A 20,146-nucleotide genomic window follows, 5' to 3' on the forward strand; every position below is an offset into this window, starting at 1 on the left:
AAAGATCTGAGTATTCTAGTCACTGAATATGAATTTTAAAAGCTGAACTCTGGGGGCCAGTGATGGCACAGTGGTTAAGGCGCTGGACACCCACATGGCCAATCACAGTTCGAGTTCCGAACCTGGCAGCTTGAAAATCACACTGGGCACGTGTGGACGTGTACCCAAAATCCAGGAGGAAAATAGAGAAGGGATAGTGGTGTGGTCATCCTCCCTCGAGGGTGATTTCTCACTTTCCCTCTCTCTAATTTTCTCTGTCTCTCTGATGAGTACACTTGCCCTATAGCAAAAGCCTAAAAAGAGAAAAAAGCTGGACTCTGGTACAGGACTGATCTTAATTTGCTGGAACTAGTTTTGCACATCCACTCCTTCTTCAACTTCATCAGAAAATGTCTTTTTACTTAACATGGCCTTTGATTTTCTTCAGAGATAAAAGAGTTTTAAACAGTAGAAAAGAACCCTGATTAATAAACAGGCCAACTCACGTTCCAGGGCATGAAGGACAGACACCTTGTATTTATCCTCTCACACTACAGAAAACCCAGAACTGTCTGTGTATGAGGTGTGAATGGAAACACACACTATGTCCTTCAATATGGGCACAGGCAAGTCGGACGGCCAGTGCCTATCTCTATAGCTTACCTTCAATGGTGTGCCCCCAAAACATACCTTGTTTTGTCCCAAAAACAAACTTCGAGTTTTTTTGGGGGGGGTTGGATATAGTCACTACATGAAGAACCCGCAAATACTTAGAAGAGTTAACCTATCACTAATAAAATAATTTAGGCAAAATTAATTAGCCCAAACCATCAGGTCTGGGGGAACTGTATACTATATGGGTCACACTCAGCACCAAAGCCCACTGATGGATCTAACAAGAGCTGCAACCAGAAATCATATACCAGCCGGGTACAAGGAGGAAGCACTGATCACCTAAGTGTTTCTGCCAACAGTGTGAATTTCTATCTGATTAAGCTTCCTTATCTAACTACCAGTCATCAAAGAAAAACACTTAAAATACCCTGAAAAGGATTTCATCAGCCAAATGCCAAATGTGTGAAATGCTACAAATAAATGCCCTAATACATTAACGATCAAATGACAAGAAAAGTACTACAGATTTAAAGGAACTGAATGAAGGGACATATCAACCACATTAGGGAAATATGAACATCAAATCTGTTAATATTGTTTTGTTTATTTCATGGTGGGGTAACAGTATTGTGATTATGTATTTAAGTCATGATCAATAATGACAATCAAAATTTACTTTAAAATATTTCAGTAGTGGGAACCAGCAGTTAGTGTAATGGCTATGTCGCTGGACTCCCACGTAGTCGACCCCAGTTCGCGTCCCAGACCCGGTGGCTTAGAACTCACGCCGGGCGCATGTGTGTGTGTGCCCAAGATCCCGAGAGGAGAATGGAGGAAAAGGGATTGCGGCGTGACCATCCCCCCTGGGGGGTGATTTCTCGCTTTCTGTCTCTCTGTCTCTCTCTGTCTGTCTGGCGAGCGCATGCGCCCTATAGCGAAAACCTCTCAAAAAAAAAAAAATTTCAGTAGTGGGCCCACCCATAGGTTGGCAGGTGAGGAGTCTGGATCCTACATGGCTGATCATGAAGCTCAAGGCATGACCCGGCTGCCTGAAAAACACACAAGCCCAAAATCCTGAAAGGAGGGAGAATTGGAACAGAAGAGATTACGACATAACCATCTCCCACAGGGGTGAAAAAAATTGTCACAGGCTGGTATCTGTTGCTGCTTGTAAGGATACCTGGGGATTCATTATAGTACTCTATTTTTGTGTGTGTTTGAAAGCTTCTATCATTGAAAGTTTTTTAAAAATTAAATTATCTTTTCTTCCAATCATATTGAAAAAAAGCTGGAAGAGGAGAGCATAAATCTTCGGCTAAAAACATCAGCTTGTTCTTAAGACACTCTGTATATGGTCTGTCCTAACTTGGCTCATGGCTAGGCCACCTTGGCCACTGACTCCCCAGTCTTCAGAACTACCAATCTTGTTCTGCTGCCCTAGGCACACAGGTCATTAGAGAATCCAGGAGCAATTCACTCTCTTCTACTGCCTAGGCCACAGGAGTTTTGGTTTCTATTAAACGAATTTTCTCAAGTTATAGATACCCTATGTCTCTAGCGTCAGAGTCACAAGAAGGTACCTTTCTACTTTAATGATCAGTAGAGTTCTTACATAATATTATGAAAATTCTCTGGAGCCAGAAAAACAAGATATGCTAGTTCTCATGACCACTTGTAAGTGAAGATCCCTCAAAAGTCATCTGGTTTAGAAAATCATGCCCGTGCACAGCCACTGCTCTCTTTCAAGAATCAGTAGCAACATGATGGTTTCGACATGTAACCTGTGACCAGACAAAGGTCACACAGTTCTGGAATTAATTAGCCATATGACTTTGGAAATTTAATCACCCTGGGCTTCAGTTTCCTTACCTGTAATAGTTATACCTACTTTTTTATTAGCTGGGTGTGAGAATTAAAGGAGTTAATGTAAAATGCTTGAAGAGGGTTTGGCACACAATATGAGTGATCTATGATCATTTCTACCAGATAGTCTGTCTGTACATGTTCACGCTCTCAAACACTCCTTAGGAAGCTGAGGCAGAAGGATCCTGGGCTAGCAGTCAGCATGGGCAACACAGAGACCCAATCTAAAAGTCTGGGTCTGATGGTAAACTTGTGGTTCCAGCAACTCGGAAGGCTGAGCTTGGAGGGCTGTCACACAGCAAGACCCTATCTAAAACATAAATATATCTATCAAGGCATATGCTTCTTCAGTGTACGCTTTAGATTTAATTTACCTTTAAACATTGGTGATTATCTGTATCAAGTATATAGTATATATAGACAAAGGTCATACAATGGGTCTTCAAAAGAAAAAAAGTCATATTGTGAAAAACTATCTAAGGATTTCAAATTTTGGTGCACCAAAATGAACTCAAATTTTAATTCCATTTTCCACACACTTTCTGAAATCCCTGCTTATGTCTGTTAATTGATACATTCATGTCTCTGCTTATTCTTATAAGAACTTCTTTAAAGGGAGAGAATATGCTCATATACATTCACTTAATTTTCATTTCTGATTAATGTTCACTTGGCAGGTCTACCTAGTAAGATAAACATCAATATGGGAGTGATGAGTTGGAGTGCATCTTATCTAGACATTTTTGCCTAGATCTGGAAAACACTTGTAAACCCATGCACTTACTATACCTGTATTAGTTAAATTGAAACCCACTTTGATAAACTGAGGAATCAGCTGGGAATACTCTCCAGAAGCTTTCCTAATCACTTCTACTCTGTATCTGTTCAACCACAAGTTTGGGTGTGTGTGTGTGTGTGTTTAATCAGCCAGAGGGCATATGTACTTGTCAGAAAGAGACAGAAAGAGGCAGAAAGCACCCCTCCCATGAAGAGTGGTCACACCACAATCCTTTCACCTCCATTTCTCCATCCTGTCAGAATTTTAGGCATGCATGCACACATGTGCACAGAGTGTTACTCAAGCCACCAGGGCTACGACTCCCAACTGCGAAGTCAGCCATGTAGGAGCTGATTCCTTTACCAATAGGCCACAAGCCAGCCCGATGAAAGTTTGGTCAAAAATCCCTTTGCTGCAGTTCAAATAGCACACAAAGGGAAGCTTTCCGCAACATAAGAAAAAGCATTCATTATTTTCTTCTTTGAAAACATCACACTTTAAGCCTCCCCAAGTTTTTCTTGACGTGCAATTGCTATTAGAAATGTTTCTTCTCCTAGTAATAGAAATCATTTTAAGGAATGACTCAGGTTCCCATTACTTCCAAGGTCAAAGACAACTAGGCAACACCCCTTAGAATGGCATAAGGTATAAGGAGAAATATAAAGACAACAGGTGGACCTTGACTCTGCCTGCATACCACTACTACAATTCTTGGGCTTTAACTAGTTTAAAAACTTGTTTTTTCAAGCAGATGAACTTTCCATTGTCAGTTTATCATGGTCTCCACAGATTGTGAGGAACACACAGGATGCCAGTCTAGTTTATGGCTAATCCTACAGGAGTCTCATTTCTCAACTTTACCATTTATATAAATTTAAATAAACCTGATTAACCTCCAGTAGCAGCAAATACTGAAAACTCAGCTGAGTTTAATAACTTCAAAAGAATGCAATGGTAGTTGGGACAGCAGTTAACGTAATGGCTATGTCGCTGGACTCCCACGTAGTTGACCGTGGTTCGTGTCCCAGACTCAGTGGCTTAAAATTCACGCCAGGCGCGTGTGCGTGCGTGCCCAAGATCCCAAGAGGAGAATGGAGGAGAAAGAATTGCGGCGTGACCATCCCCCCTGGGGGGTGATTTCTCGCTTTCTGTCTCTGTCTCTCTCTGTCTGTCTGGCAAGCTCATGCGCCCTATAGCAAAAACCTCTCCAAAACAAAAAGAATACAATGGTAGTCGGTGGTTATAGATTTTTGTTCCATTGAATGAGGAATTAGAAATTTAATCAGTTGAATTTTCTAAGCCCTTAGTTACAAATGCAGAAAGGTCTGACCTTCCCTCCACTCCTTACTTTCCCTGGTTTTCTATATACTCCACTTCCAAAAAAGTCAAACATCTTTTTCAGACATCTTATTAGTCAACAAACTTACTAATATCTCCCCCAAATTTCTGGAGAGTGTCTTTTCTCTTTATTACTTCCTTTGTATTATTACCAATTTAAAAACATTTAGGAATATTTATTTGAAAAGAATAGTTTGGGCCAGCAAGTAGCATGAAGGTTGAGGTGCTGAACTCCCACATGGCCACCTGGGGTTCAAGTCCCAGATCCCCCAATGGCTAAAGAATCACGTCGGGTGCATGTGCATGCATGCCCAAAATCCCAAAAGGAGACTAGAGGAGAAGGGATTCTGGCATGGCCAACCTCTGGGTGTGTGTGTGTGTGTGTGTGTGTGTGTGTGTGTGTGTGTGTGTGATCTCTCATCTTCCCTCTCTCTGTCTTTCTGTCTCTGGGGAACGCACATACCCTATGGCAAAAAGCTAAAAATAAAATAAAGTCAAAAATGGACTGAGAATCAGTAATTAGGATGCCTCTGTTTTCCTCGCAGTACATTGATGTGCTGTGTCACCAATATCAACACCACTCGTGGTCCAATTTCAAATAGTGATATCAACCATAACAGTCAGCCCTGCAGCATATCGTTTTCTAAACAAAGATCCTGCTGCTACACAAACATTCTCAAATAAAACAATTTTTAAAAGCCACGGAAACTTCAAAGCCACCAAAAGTATAAAAGGCAAAACTACAAAAACTCAATACTACCCAAAATTTTCTTTAGAGCTTAAGAATTCTTCAGCCATGGGGTAATAATACACTACAGTACAGAAAGAAAGAAAGAAAAGACTAAAGTGCCCTTGTGTGAAAATTACTGATAAATTATTAAAAAGAGCATTCACTGGGGCCAGCAAGTGGCATGGTAGGTGAGGCGCTAGGCTCCCACACGGCTGACTGCAGTCTGAGTCCAGGATCTGACAGTTTGCTTTCTCATTCCCCGACTCTCCGTCCCCCTCTGGTCAAATTTAAAAAAAATAAATAAATGGAATTAAATATTTTTTTTTAATTTGACCAGCGACAGAGAGAGACAGAGAGATAGAGAGAGAGAGAAGGGTAAAGTGAGAAAGCAAGCTGCCAGGTCCAAGACTCAAACTGCAGTCAGCCACATGAGAATTCAGCACTTTTAACCACTGCACTACCCCTGCTGGCCTGATAAATAATTATTAAAAAAAAAAAAAAAAAAATTCCTGGTTTTGTCAGGCATTTTCTAAGAAAAATCCCTGTGCCCAGGGATTTTTAATAAAATATAATTCTCATCCCCCAAAAATCATAATACTGACAACACTATAGTAAATTTGACATTTATAAAAAAGTTTCTCAATAGGCCATCCCCCATGGGGGGTGATTTCTCACTTTCTGTCTCTCTCTGTCTGTCTGATGAGTGCACGCACCCTATAGCAAAAACCTCAACAACAACAAAAATTTATTTTGGGCAAACCCTCAAGCCCTCCCTCCAAAAAACTGATCTTATAAAGCAAGGAAATCATATTCTAAAGAATTATATTTACAAGTTAGTTCATTAAAGTCAATGAAATGTAATTTAACTAGGTCATAAATACATAAATGCCTTTACATTTATAAAAACATAATCTCCAAATAATTAATGAATTAATAGAACCATCTAAATGTAACTCTACATCTACAAATGAGATCGTTTTTTCCTTAGAGTATTCTTACATCGTATTTTTATATTCAATGATCCAACAGTATTTAAAAATATAATGCTGTTGTTTAAATATAACTTATTTTATTTTCTTATCACTAAATGTAAATACATTTATCTTAAACATATATTTAGAAAACCAAAGAGCAGATAAATGCCCAGCAGAAAAAGAGGAAGAACATGAGGTGCAGAGTAATTTTTATTGAATTTCTATAGATATGGTTCCCAAGTTAAATGTGTAATCTCACACTATTTGTGCACATAAATATGTACACACACATCTTCAATAAAACGTCACTAACCTATAATAGGCAACTGCAATAAACTGATTGGAGTAGAGTGATGTAGCAATATAAGGAACAAAATCTATGTGAAAATCAAACAATGGAAAAAAATTAACCCCTCAGAGCTTCCATTAGTCATCAGAACCATCTTACAATTAGTCTTTTTGATTTGTGACAAGAATTGAGCATTCAAAGCAGCAGTACTCAAACTTACTGAAGTTCAATAAATATCTGATTTTATTCTCTTTGTCCCACCCTCTCCTACATCTACTGTATGCCGACAACTACTAGCATTTACAGTAGTTTTAATTCATTAAAAATAATTATAATGAATTAAATCTAAGTTTCTCTGATAAAACACCCTTAGAATAAGATTGGAGATTCTAGGACTAGTATGTGCCTGTACAGGAGGAAAAAAATCTCCTTCGATGATTTCAAGCCTTTTTTTTTTTTTGAAAAGAAATAAATGACTACTTTTAACATAAAGTAAATATCTATATATCAGAGTTAAAAAGAAGACCGTCTATGAACATTACAAAATTGTACTTCTAACTTTTAAGTCACGCAAATCACAGGACCAGCATTGGGGGAAGAAAAGTACTAATGTATGTAAGCAACTGAAAACTTATCCTAAAATATAGGCACTGATGGGACAAAAATAACTGCTGTCAGTGTAGGGCTAGCCAGCCCCACCAACTCCCAGGGGTTCCTCCCCTTGGTGATGTGTATGCTCCCTTTCCCAGAGTCCTCCTCTGATGTCTAAGCCAGAAAAGACAGCTCAGCTTCTCTCCTACGCCCAGTGCTGGATCCCTGGGCCTCAGTCCCCAGTCTATAAGAAAACAGCAAGAGCCAAGGAGCCTAGTACACACTGGCTCCTGCATCACTCCCACCCTGGCTTCAGCTACTAACCAGCTGGTATACAGCATCAGCAGTTGAACATAAAGTCAACAGAGGATTAACTCAAGCCCACCACTATGAGCCTGCTAAGGGCCGGAGTCTGTTCTATTCATTTCTGCACCGAGAATCCTGTTCACTGTATGGTTTTTAGGTGTTCAGAAAGATCTTCATGAATGCGTGTATATACCTGCACTGAATCCCCAAACTGGAAAATAAAAAGGAGTCTCCAAATGGAAAAAAAAATAAAAGAAAAACAGAAAAGGAAATGTGAACAGCCAGGAGAAAGAAACACAATGTGAAAATATAGTGAAAGCAAGCAAAAGTGAGTGCCAAGGTGAGAATACATAAGCCCCTCCACCACAATCAAGTTCCAATAGGTTCTGCTGTCCCAGCCTCCCTTGATAGATTCCTCCATGTGTGTCAAAGTAGGCAGCACTGCAAATCCTCACTTCTATAACAATGGGAACGAAAGAACCATTTAGAAGGTCCAAATGATTTAATCTACTTACAGAGCTATTTATAGATACTGTATATACAATTTAAACTTAGTAAGATTGTGTTTCTCGTTTTATGTTCATCATAAAACTGTTAGAGAAAAGAGCAATAATGTGAATGAATATTATTTGAGATTTGAAAAAGTCAGCCTTTTTCTTAACTTATATATGTCAATATATAAATAAAAGCTAAAAAGTATCATTAAATATCAAACAAATATTTAAGATGTAAAGCTAAAAATTATCACAGCGAGTGTGTTAAAATTAAAAAATAGCATAAAATAGAAGTTGCAACTTCATTATAGATATATATTACCTATGCAGGCTCAGTACGGGTAGAAAATAATTTATTATTTTTAGTTTATTATTTAGAGGAAGGGAAAGGTGGTAACAATAGACTAATTAAAAACTTTTTATCGAGGGACAAGCAGTTAGCGTAATGGCTATGTCTCTGGACTCCCATGTAGTCGACCACAGTTCACATCCCGGACCCAGTGGCTTAAACTCACGCTGGGCGCGTGTTCGTGCGTGCCCAAGATCCCGAGAGGAGAATGGAGGAGAAGGGATTGCAGCGTGGCCATCCCCCCTGGGGGGTGATTTCTCACTTTCTGTCTCTCTCTGTCTGGCGAGCGCAAGCGCCCTACAGCAAAAACCTCTCCAAAAAAAAACCTTTTTATCGAGACCGATAGATGACATAATGGTTACATCACTGGACTTCCATGTGGCCGACCACGGTTCAAATCCTTGACCCAGAGGCCTGAAACTCACACAGGGCACATGTGCATATGTGCCCAAAATCCAGAGAGAAGAATAGAAAAGAAAGGATTGCGGCGTGGCCACTAACCGCCCCCCCAGGTGATTTCTCATTTTCTGTCTCTTTGTCTCTCTGTCTCTCCTGTCTCTCCAGGAAGCACACACACCCAATAGCAAAAATCTCTCTTAAAAAAAGGGGCCAGCAGACAGTATGGTGGTTGAGGGCGCTGGATTCCCACATGACCAAATGTGGTTTGAGTCTCGGAGTTGGCAGCTTGCTTTCTCACTTTCCCTCTCTCTCTTCCTCTCTCTGTCCCTCTCTGGTCAAATTAAAAATAAGTAAATAAAGTTAAATAAAACAATTCTTTATTTAAAAAAATTATCACAAGGTCAAGCTGCCTATTGTTATTACTTTTTTTTTTTTTGAGTTTTTTTTTTGCTATAGGGCACCAGACAGACAGAGAGAGACAGAGAGACAGAAAGCGAGAAATCACCCCCCAGGGGGGATGGCCACACCTTAATCCCTTCTACACCTTTCTCCTCTCGGAATCTTGGGCGCACAAGTGCCCGGCGCTGAGTTTTAAGCCACCAGGTCAGGGACGCAAACCACATTCAACTACATGGGAATCCAGCGACATAGCCATTACGCTAACCGCTGGTCCCGCTATTATTTCTTACATATTTACATCAGCAGGGAACCATTCAACAATTATATTTTTGATAACTATATTTCAAAGGAAATCATAAGATCAACCAATGGAAATTAAGTATTTATATTCCATCAAAACAATTTTTTTTAACATAGCAGAAATATTTTCTGCAGGTTAAACTTCTCTTTCCTTTGAACTAATTCACCTAAGAATGATACTTATCAAAGTGGTCATCATTCCTCCCTAGTCCATGATTAAATAAGCAGAGGATGAAACTACCTACATTATATTTGGGATATTTTTATGTTAACTGGGGAAGAGCCTCCTTAAGATAGGAGTTTTTAAACTGAACTTTACGCAAATGATATTTAAATTTAAAATGTACCTGTTTCAACTTTATAAACTTTGCCTTTTATTAATAGCAAATGTATTCTGTCTTCTATGAAGACTAGCATCCTAATACAGAATGGTGGGGAAGAAGAAAGAGGCAGCTAGAAGAGATACTAATTCTGTTTTAAAGAAAAAAAACTGAAATGTAATTAATGTATAGTTTAAAATAAGTCCATGTTGGGGGCCAGCAGGTGGCACAGTGGTTAAGGCACTGAACTCTTACATGGCCAACCATGGTTCAAGTCTCAGACCTGGCGACTTAAAAAAAAAAAGTCACACCAGGCACATGCGTGTATATGCTCAAAATCCTGAGAGGACAAGGGATTATGGCATGGCCATTCCCCTGGGGGGGGGAAGGGGGTGATTTCTCGCTTTCCCTTTCTCTGTCTCTGGCAAGTATACACGCCTTATAACAAAAACCTAAAAAAAAAATCTATTTCAAAGTATAAGATCTCTGAATATAGTTATATACTTTCTGCCCCCCAACCATAAAAGTAAACTCTTTTCAACTTGTGATTTAAAAAAAAATATTACATCTGAATATCTATTTACATATTTCTATTTTAATTTCAAGTGAAAACAAGAACAATTTACAATCAAGACTATAACAATACGATGTTTTTGGTATTTGGAAAACAAATGAAAAATGGAAGCTCTTTTCATGTAAAATTGCCATTGGTTAGTTGAAACAATAGAGGACACATTCCCAATACCAAGATGGATATGAAAAAAAAAATAAGTAGCATAATATCATAAAATTTGTAGCTTACTTTGTGCCTTTTCACAGAAGTTTATCTGAAAGCCTAAAGTAAAAGAGATAAGTTCCAGTTCATTTACTGTAAATCAAACAAACCAAAATTAGAACATGACATTGCATTTTTAAATTACATTTTGAATAAAACTAATTCAAGAACAGTTTAAATCACATTACCCCCACTATTATAAAGCTAAAGATAACATGAGGATTTTCTTTAAAATTTAGCTTACGATGTATTATGTACTGTACTATATTATATTACCTATATGAAAATGAAATCAAGCTCAAATTATAAGTATTATACTGTCTTGATCTTTTTCACATCTATTCAATAGAAAGAATAGCCATTAGTCTTTAGAAGAGTAACTCTAAGATACTGTCAATTTTTTTAATGTTTTCAACCTACAAACTCAGAATATATTAACTAACTTAATATATTAAGTTTATTAAATTTGCTAACTCAAATTACTGATTTACAACTACCCATGATTATCATCAATAATTCAAATATTATAGTAGTTCATAAATTTTGAAACATAATAGATAAAAAGCAACATTTTCTAGTCAATTATCTAATGTCAAAGTTAGATCATTACTGAAGAGGAACCAAAATTCTTCTAAAGTAGGCCTTAAAAAAGTATTTGTAGGAATAAAACAGAGTAGGACATTAGTACAAGTTACAGGATAAAAACCTGTGAATTTCCATTGGAAATATGAACACATTTTCCCAATCTAATTGAATGTGGTTATATTTTATGTATACATTGGTATACATATGGGTATAAATTTTTATAAAATATCCAAGTAAAATACGCCATCTATTAAAAAAACCTTCATAAAATATTTCATTTATGGAGCAAATACCTGGTTTTCTCAGTGGTCTACCTATGCTGTATTTATTAATGCTTTGGAAAATGAAGTGTTGAAAGTAAATTTAGAATGAGTTTATGTTTATATAAATCCAATCAAGTAAGAGCCAGGACTGAAGGAAGGTTGTTTAAGTAGTATTTCCATCTAGTTATCAAAATTCTTAGGATCCTAAGAAGATAAAGGCATCACCTATAACATAATAAAGCTGAAAAAATGTAATGTAGCTACTTAGACAGGAAGATAGCTTAGATGCACCAGAAAAGTAACCCACTGCTGACCATCTAATCACACAACAAAATGCAGGAGGAAGTGGGAATACAGAGACTTCATGGGGAAGAAGTACTGGGCAAACCTGGTGTACCTCTGAAGGTCAATACGCTGCCCCACCAGTGGGCAACAGGAATAGAATTCAGAAGGGAAAGAACCAGCCCATAGGTCTCATACGCCTAAGTAACTAAAAGCCAGGTCTCCCCCAGGCAAAAGGAGCTAAGCACAAGTCAGAAACAAAAGTGCTCTCTGGAAGCAGCAGAAAGAGAGCACAGGGGAGTCTCCACCATGCTCAAAGGTGAGTCTCCCCTGGCATCCACTGAAGGAAAACTCACCTCCTACCACATCAGAGAGGTGGATGGAAAAGTACTCAAACAGCTTTATTGCAATAGGTACCATTCTTTACTTACTGTCTTTGTAGCTGGAAATAGGATGAATGGCTGCCGCAAAATAGCAAGAAGAAAAGCTAAGGTGAGACAAGAGGTGAAAAAATAAAGGTATGAATGATGAAGAGTAAAAATATAAATAAACTTGAAAGGTATATAGAAAAAAATGAGTTGGGTCTATAGGGAAGGTTGCATAAAAGTTAGAGGGGCCAGCAGGTGGCGTGGTGGTTGAGGTACTGTACTCCTACACGGCTGACCACAGTTGGAGTCCTGGACCCAGTGGCATGAAATTCTCACTCCAGCCACGTGCATGTGTGTGTGCACCCACAAAAGAAAAAATTCTGAGAGGAGAGTGGAGGAGAAGGAATTGTGGCATGGCCATACTACCCCCTGAAGGGGTATAATTTCTTGCTTTCTATCTCTGGCCAGCACATGTGCTCTAAAGCAAAATAAGTCCCTCAAAAAAAATTTAAAAGGTTACAACAGGCTATAATAGATAAAAAGCTTTTTAAATATAAATGTGATTTAGAACAAGCCCAGTCGAAATGCTTCAAAAAAAAAAAAAAAAAAACCCAAAATTTGGAAGTTCTGTCAAGCAGTAAAGAATTATGTAAGTAGCTTAATAGGGAGGGGAGGTGAGATTGAAAGTCTCATGGTAGAACTATAGACTTTCTCTTTTTACTTAATCATAGCTGAAAGGACCAGGTGAACAGACCAAGGTCTCAGACAAATATCCATCTCTTCATTATTTTTCACTCAAAAAACTTGGTAACTAACCCAAAGTCCACTGGCAAGCAAGGGCTAAATGAAGTACCGGGTCATTTGAAGTCATGATGCATTTTTGTATAGAAAAACAGACACATGTCATGAGTTTTTCAACGATCCAATAGAACATAATGGATCACCTCTTCTTTTGCTATTCCATGACTTTTTTTCATCAACAGAAACAGATGAAAAACTATTTTAGCTAAGTCTTTCTACACCTCTAAAAGAATACATAAGGCCAGGAGGTGGTGTAATGGTTAAGGCGCCAGATCTCGCATGACCAACTCTACGGTTCAAGTCTTGGACATCACAGCTTGAAAAACACGTCTGGGGTGTGTGTGTGTGCACATGTGCCCAAAACCCCAAGAGAAGAATGGAAGAGGAGGGACTGCATTGTGGCCATCCATCCTGGGGGATGATTTCTCACTTTTCCTCTTTTCAACAAGCATAAGCTCCCTATGGCAAAATCTAAAAAAGAAAAAATAAATAAAATTTGCAAAACAAATTTATGAAAAAGTCCTGCAAACCTCAGAAAGTTAATGCTTACAATGTGAATTTGGGAAAGTGCCAAATAGCTACACTAGCTCACTCTACTACAGAAGCAGGGAGGGGTGAAGAAGACGGCCAATAATCTCATACAAGAGTAAGGGTGGGAAGAAACAGTGAGGAAAACTATCAATACCGTCAACTTCATGAAATGCAAGTCTGGCTATGCTAGAGGGTTCATAACATTCATTCACATATGTTTATTTCTGAGTTCTCTTTTGTCTCTTAAGTTCTTTCTCCCACTCACTTACTTTAAGTCTTACATCTCTAGGAATACTCGGTAGTAGATGAATCTATAACCAGTTCATTTTTTTTTACCTTGTGTGCCTCCTCTATATCATGTGCCCTAGTACTTACTTGTACATGATCCTCCACTTTAACATCTATCACAAGTGGAGAAAATTTTGAACTTTTATTTTTCCTGGCCTCAGACAAGTTGATGGTCCCAGAAGAATAAATATTAAGATGTAATAGGACAGAATACCAGTAAGACTTCAGAAGAGATAAAGCTACGTGGGATTTTCTTCCTCCTCCTTTCTCTAGGCCTCTCCCTCTTTCTCTATCCCCATTTCCTGTAGTTTCTCCTCATTCTCATCCTCTTTCTTACCTCAATTTTGAGATCCTAAAAACCTAACGGGCCCATAACTTGAAATGTACAATTTACAGTTTTTACCAAATAAAGTGAGATAGTCTGTATTAGTTCAAAAGGCTATTGGGACCAACAGTTAGCGTAATGGCTATGTCGCTGGACTCCCACGTAGTCAACCGCGGTAGCCTAAAACTCACGCAGGGCATGTGTGCGTGTGTGCCCAAGATCCCAAGAGGAGAATGGAGGAGAAGGGACTGCAATGTGGCCATCCCCCCTGGGGGGTGATTTCTCGCTTTTTATCTCTCTGTCTGTCTGGTATTTAGTATGTGTGTGAGTACATATAAAAGCAAACAGAAAACATTATTTAGTAAACTACAAAACAAAATGAAGAATGTCAAGTGACCAGAGTTTTCTAGTTCCAATTGTGAAACCTGAGTCACTTCACTCAAGCCCTAGTTTTCTAATTTATATACAAATTTAAGAATATTATCAAGTTATCCTTTTAGGACTTGAAAACAGTGCACTCAAATCTAATTTCGTTTGTTTAATGGCCCTTACCTCATTCCCCTTCGTTTAGGTTGACGGCATAACCCAGGGAGAAGAGGACAGGGCCACGTGTGATTTCCCATCTCCTCAGCAGGTCCTTCTGATTCCCTGTGCATTCTGGGTTTTCATACTGCTGAAAGTGCATCATGAAGTTCAGTATGAACCCACATTAGAATATAGAAAACTAGAGCAGCATTACTGGGTCATCCCCAGAGACCATGCTATAAAATCTCCCTTCTCTCATAAGAGTCGAGTCTGGTTGTTTGCCACCTTCCAATTTCAACCTCATAATTCCAGCATGTGTCTTAGAAGTGCAACTATCCTCCGTACATCATCAAGGCTCTAACTTCTAGGAAGTCATCAAAATCTGTCCTAAATTTGTATCTCACTGTACTTAGAGCAAGTCCACAAGATTTTACTCTCTGCTGGGTTATTTCCTCTAGATTTCCTTACTTTATCAAAAAGGAACTATCCTAATTCAGTAATTCCAGGTTGTCTGCCTCATCCAGAATCATGACTTTATAAAATACTAATCAAATCCTTTTCACATTAAGTAAAATGTAGGATTATATCATTGCCATGTGTTAGCTCTTCTTTCTCACTTTGGCAATAACGACCTTAGTCTTTGGCTGTGTTACTGAGCACCATACTATCTTCTTACATCTGTACAATGAAGTGCATTATGAAGAGAAGCTTAGAAATGCGACTTTGGGCAAGTACCTAGACTCTCTGAGCCTCTATTTACTCATCTGTAAAACAGAATAAGGCACCAGAAGATGGTATGGTGGCTGAGGGCTGGACTTCCAAATGACTGACTGCAGTTCAAGTCCCAGACCCAGCAGCTCGCTGCTTGCGCGCTCGCTCTCTCTCTCTCTCCCGCTCTCTCTCTCTCGCTCGCTCACTCTCTCTCTCTCTCTCCCCGCCATGCGTGCCCTATAGCAAATTTAAAAAACAACAATAATAAATAAAATTAGATAAATATTCTTAAAAATATATGAATAATAATAGCCAAATGTGTTTTATTATGATTAATAGAGAAAATATATCTGAAATGTCCAACAAAGAGCCTGGGGCAGAGCAGGTTATTGTCATCACAGTCATTATCATTCCTGGTTCCTCCCTCAGGTGAGCAATGATTATGGCACCTTCCCTACCGTTCCAGCCTAACCTACATAAAACCAGTCTGTCGCTTTTCTTTCACCATCACCTTGAGAAACTTAAAAGGGAAAGACTCAGATGACACTGGGATTCCCCACCCACTCCCTATACCTCTGCCACAGCCCTTCCTGGGCACAACCTAGAGTCCTGAAGACAACCCAAGATGGATAGTACCCCAACAAACACCTAACCCAGATCTCAGGGAAGCTGCCAAATGCATGTGGGGAGCCACTTAATGTCACTTTTTTTTTTTTTTTTGGAGAGAGATTTTTGCTATAGGGTGCATGTGCTTGCCAGAGAGACAGAGACAGAAAGCAAGAAATCATCCCCCCCACCTCAGGGGGGGGGGGGAAGGTCACATCTCAATTCCTTCTCCTTCATTTTCCTCTTAGGATTTTGGGCATGCATGCACATGAGCCCAGCATGAGTTTTAGCCACCGGGTCTGAGACTCGAACAGTGGTCGACTACATGGGAATCTAGCAACATATATATACATACACATACACATATACATATACATAGAGAGAGAGAGTTGTCAAGAAAGTCATGCCACAATTTTTGCATAGAAAAACAGAAAAACAGCCATGACTTTTCCAACAATCTAATCTATATATACATAAGTACATATATCAGAGATATGCCTGGCAATTCTATTCTTGTTTCTTTTTATATTACTTTGTTTTGTTTGAGCCAACTGGAGAAAGATGAAATACAATATAGCTTGAAAAAGCTGCAGGACTGTCCTCTTTAGTCCTCTTTCCCAGTGGTGGGGAATGACGTTTTGTTCTTGAAGAATCAAGCTGTGTATGATGTACTGTAAATGTTTTCTCTTTCAAACAGCCCATCTCAAGTCTTGTTAACTATCAGCCAATTCTCCCTCTCACTATAAAGCCCTAAGTCAGGCCAATCTCATGATTCCTAGTCCTTGATTCCTCTCCATAAGAACATCATAAACTCCTAAACTTGCTAATAGTGAGAAGAGATACCTGAAGACTATCTGGAGTAGAAGGAAATAGTCTAGAAGCTAACCCATGCCTGTTAGCAGACAGTAATTTGCCCAGATGATAAATTTAGCCAAAATGACAACATATGTTCTTGGCTTTTATGCTAAGTGAGCTTCGTTTATGTGTTATATATAATGTTAAAGGAATTCTATTACTTTTCAAATTTACTCTGACATCTGAGGCCAATGCTTAATTGAAGTCTTATTTGCAGTTTCCCAGTCAAAGTGCCTCTGGATTCAAAATGTCCCTGTAAACCTTCTAGCAAGTTAAGAATTCCACAATATAAAGGAGCATCAAGAAATAGCAAGGTTCCAAAATGAACCCAAAAGATGGCTGGCTGCTTACAGTTTCCACCCCCTGACTGAAACCTAAAATAATCTCTCATTTCTATTCCTGAATCTGCATCACTTCTGGTTAAGTCTTCCTTCAGACCCAAATGGCTAAAATGATTTGAAGAGAACTTTGAGAGCCCACGTGAAGTAAACCCAGGCAGCAGTAAAAGAAGCAAAAGCAGGGAACCATCAGTTAGCGTAATGGCTATGTCGTTGGACTCCCACGTAGTCGACCGCGGTTCACATCCCGGACCCGGTGGCTTAAAACTCACGCCGGGCATGTGTGCGTGCGTGCCCAAGGTCCCGAGAGGAGAATGGAGGAGAAGGGATTGCGGCATGACCATCCCCCCTGGGGGGTGATTTCTCGCTTTCTGTCTCTATGTCTCTGTCTGGCGAGCGCACGCGCCCTATAGCGAAAACCTCTCAAAAAAAATAAATAAATAAGCAAAAGCATATCAGCAGGCTAAAACCTACCTCTACTAGAGCAAACTGCTTGATCTAAATGTCAGTCCCCTATGCTATGAAAAGAACTATTGCCCACCTACCCTTCAAGGATGGTTCTGAGCATCAAATATGGTCAAGACAGTAAAAACTTTGTATTAACTGTTAGTTTCTTTCTCCTTTTTAAAGTCTGAATCAAGAGTTTCTCAGGTTGTATCATTTTGGCCATCTCTATTTCCTAAAGACTGCAAAAGAGATTAACCTCGATTATGTGGACTAAAGTTGATTACAATATCCAGACCCCTAAAAACAAGAAAAGTTCCCTGGGCTCAAATTAGTGTAGCTTCTTGAGACCAGCAGTTAGTGTAATGGCTATGTCACTGGACTCCCATGTAGTTGACCGCGGTTTGAGTCTCGGACCCGGTGGCTTAAAACTCACGCCGGGCGCGCGTGAGTGTGTGTGTGTGTGTGTGTGCACGTGCCCAAGATCCCAAGATGAGAATGGAGGAGAAGAGACTGCAGCATGGCCATCCCCCCTGGGGGGTGATTCCTCGCTTTCTGGCTCTCTGTCTTTCTGGGGAGTGTACACGCCCTATTAGCAAAAACTTCTAGGAAAAAAAAAAAAAAAACAGTACATTAGAGAAAAATATAAGACAATCTCTAGTCTAAAAGTGAGATGCTTTTCTAATTTTTTAACTTTAATACTAGAGTAGTTCTCATTTAAAGGGAGTATGAAAAATGTAACATGCACTTTGATGGAGGACTAAATTGCTGAACTGGACTTGTATCTAGTTACATTAAATAAATAACAGAAGAAATAGAAAGCAACACACTGAGTCTGGAGCTCTTCACTGTCTTTACAAATTACTTAACTTAAATGTCAGTTCTTTAAAATTAAGGCAAAAGCACCTTCCTATGGTTCTTGAAAACCACAAACTAGACAAAAAAAGTAGATGAATAGATAATCAAATGCAATTTAAAGTACAGGGCTTCATATATATCTTACATGTTCAAATGTTATTAGGAGAAAAAAGTACTTTGATTCTCTATCTTCCTTCACTTTTTCTTACTATACACTTCATTATACTTAAAGTTCTGTGTGTTTTTTAAAATTAGAATTGAGTTATCCTCTTGTTATTTAAATTGACACATATAAAATGCTCAGCTGAGGGTAAATAGGTATCAAATAGAGTAGTCAGGAAGTTTTCTGTTAGGGACCTATATTCAAGACCTGAACAGAAAAAAGAAAAACTGCTTAAATCAACACATTAAGAGAACCAGAGACACCTACAACATATAGTTGGTAATTATTTCCCATAACAAGTATTTTACAAATGGCTCAGTGTTTAACTATTCTAACCATTTTCAGAAAATATTTTCTGGGGAGCAGAGGGCAAAACAGTTAAGTTGCTGGACTCCCACATGGCCAACCACAGTTCGAGTAGTGGTCCCAGTGACTTGAAAACCATGCTGGGCAAGTGTTTGTGTGAGTGCCCAAGATCCCAGGAGGAGAATGGAGGAGAAAGGACTGCAGCACCGCCATCCATCCTATTGCGTGATTTCTCACTTTCTCTCTCTCTCTGACAAGCGAATGCTCCCTAAGGCAGAAACCTCTTAAAAAGAAAAAAAAAGAAAAGAAAGTATTTTCTTAAAACTGACATTTCTGTAACCAGCAGACGGTGTAATGGTTACGTTGCTAGACTCCCAAGTAGACAACTGCAGTTTGAGTATGGGACCCGGTGGCTTAAAACACGCCAGGCACATGTGCATACATGTCCAAATCCTAATAGAAGAACGGAGGATAACAGATTGTGCGTGGCCATCCTGCTGGGGGGTGATTTCTCACTTTCTATATCTCCCTATCCTTCTCTGTCTCTCTGGAGAGTACATGTGCCCTATAGCAAAAATCTCTTAAAACAAAACAAAGCTGACATTTCTTAGCTACCTGAATAAAATGTAAGGAATAGCTTTATTTTCTCCTGCTTTAAGTCTTTCATAATAAATTTAGCTTCTAATGTTTAGGAGATCATTTAAACCTATTACATTTTAAGTTAACAGTTAACTGAACCAGGTAAGGAACAATGTCTAACAACAATCCTTATATAGATACTTTATAATTTTTTTTTTTTTTTGGAGAGATTTTCACTGTAGGGCACGTGCGCTCGCCAGACAGAGAGAGACATAGAGACAGAAAGCGAGAAATCACCCCCCAGGGGGGATGGTCACGCCGCAATCCCTTCTCCTCCATTCTCCTCTCGGGATCTTGGGCACGCACGCACACGCGCCCGGAGTGAGTTTTAAGCCACCGGGTCCGGGACACGAACCGCGGTCGACTACGTGGGAGTCCAGCGACCTAGCCATTACGCTAACTGCTGGTTCCCGACACTTTATAATTTTTGAAGCACTTTCACAACTGTAATTAATGTCGGTCTCATAACAGCCCTGTAAGTTAGGTTTTATCCCTATTTTAACAGATGAGAAACTCCAGAGTTCAGAAAAGTTAGGAAACTTCCTCAAGATCACAGGTAGCTTATACATGGTGGAGCAGTTACCTGAACCCCAGTTTTCTGGGTCTAAATTCAGTGCTCTCTCCACTGTAACAACTTTCTTTTTTTTTTTTTTTTTTTAGGAGACGTTTCTGCTATAGGGCGAGGATGCTCACGAGAGAGACAGAAAGCAAGAAATCACCTGCGGGGGGGGGGGGGGAGGGGCAGCCAGGATACACAGC

The 20,146-nt window shown here is 39.2% G+C and overlaps 1 protein-coding gene across 2 annotated transcripts in view; it reads right to left on the bottom strand.

Annotated features, from left to right (window-relative positions):
- MAP2K4 (mitogen-activated protein kinase kinase 4) overlaps positions 1 to 10,559 on the bottom strand; it is a gene marked incomplete at its 5' end in the record, with an annotated part of 137,582 nt that extends 127,023 nt beyond the window's left edge. For both annotated transcript variants that reach the window (XR_003550691.1, XM_014590902.2), the window contains 1 exon segment: positions 10,527 to 10,559. Coding sequence is in view for 1 of the 2 variants with exons in the window: in XM_014590902.2 (XP_014446388.1) it covers positions 10,527 to 10,559 (33 nt within the window).
- Between the last annotated feature and the right edge of the window lie 9,587 nt (positions 10,560 to 20,146).

Source organism: Tupaia chinensis, unplaced genomic scaffold (assembly GCF_000334495.1).
Source record: "Tupaia chinensis unplaced genomic scaffold, TupChi_1.0 Scaffold000495_1, whole genome shotgun sequence".
Taxonomy (NCBI): domain Eukaryota; kingdom Metazoa; phylum Chordata; class Mammalia; order Scandentia; family Tupaiidae; genus Tupaia; species Tupaia belangeri.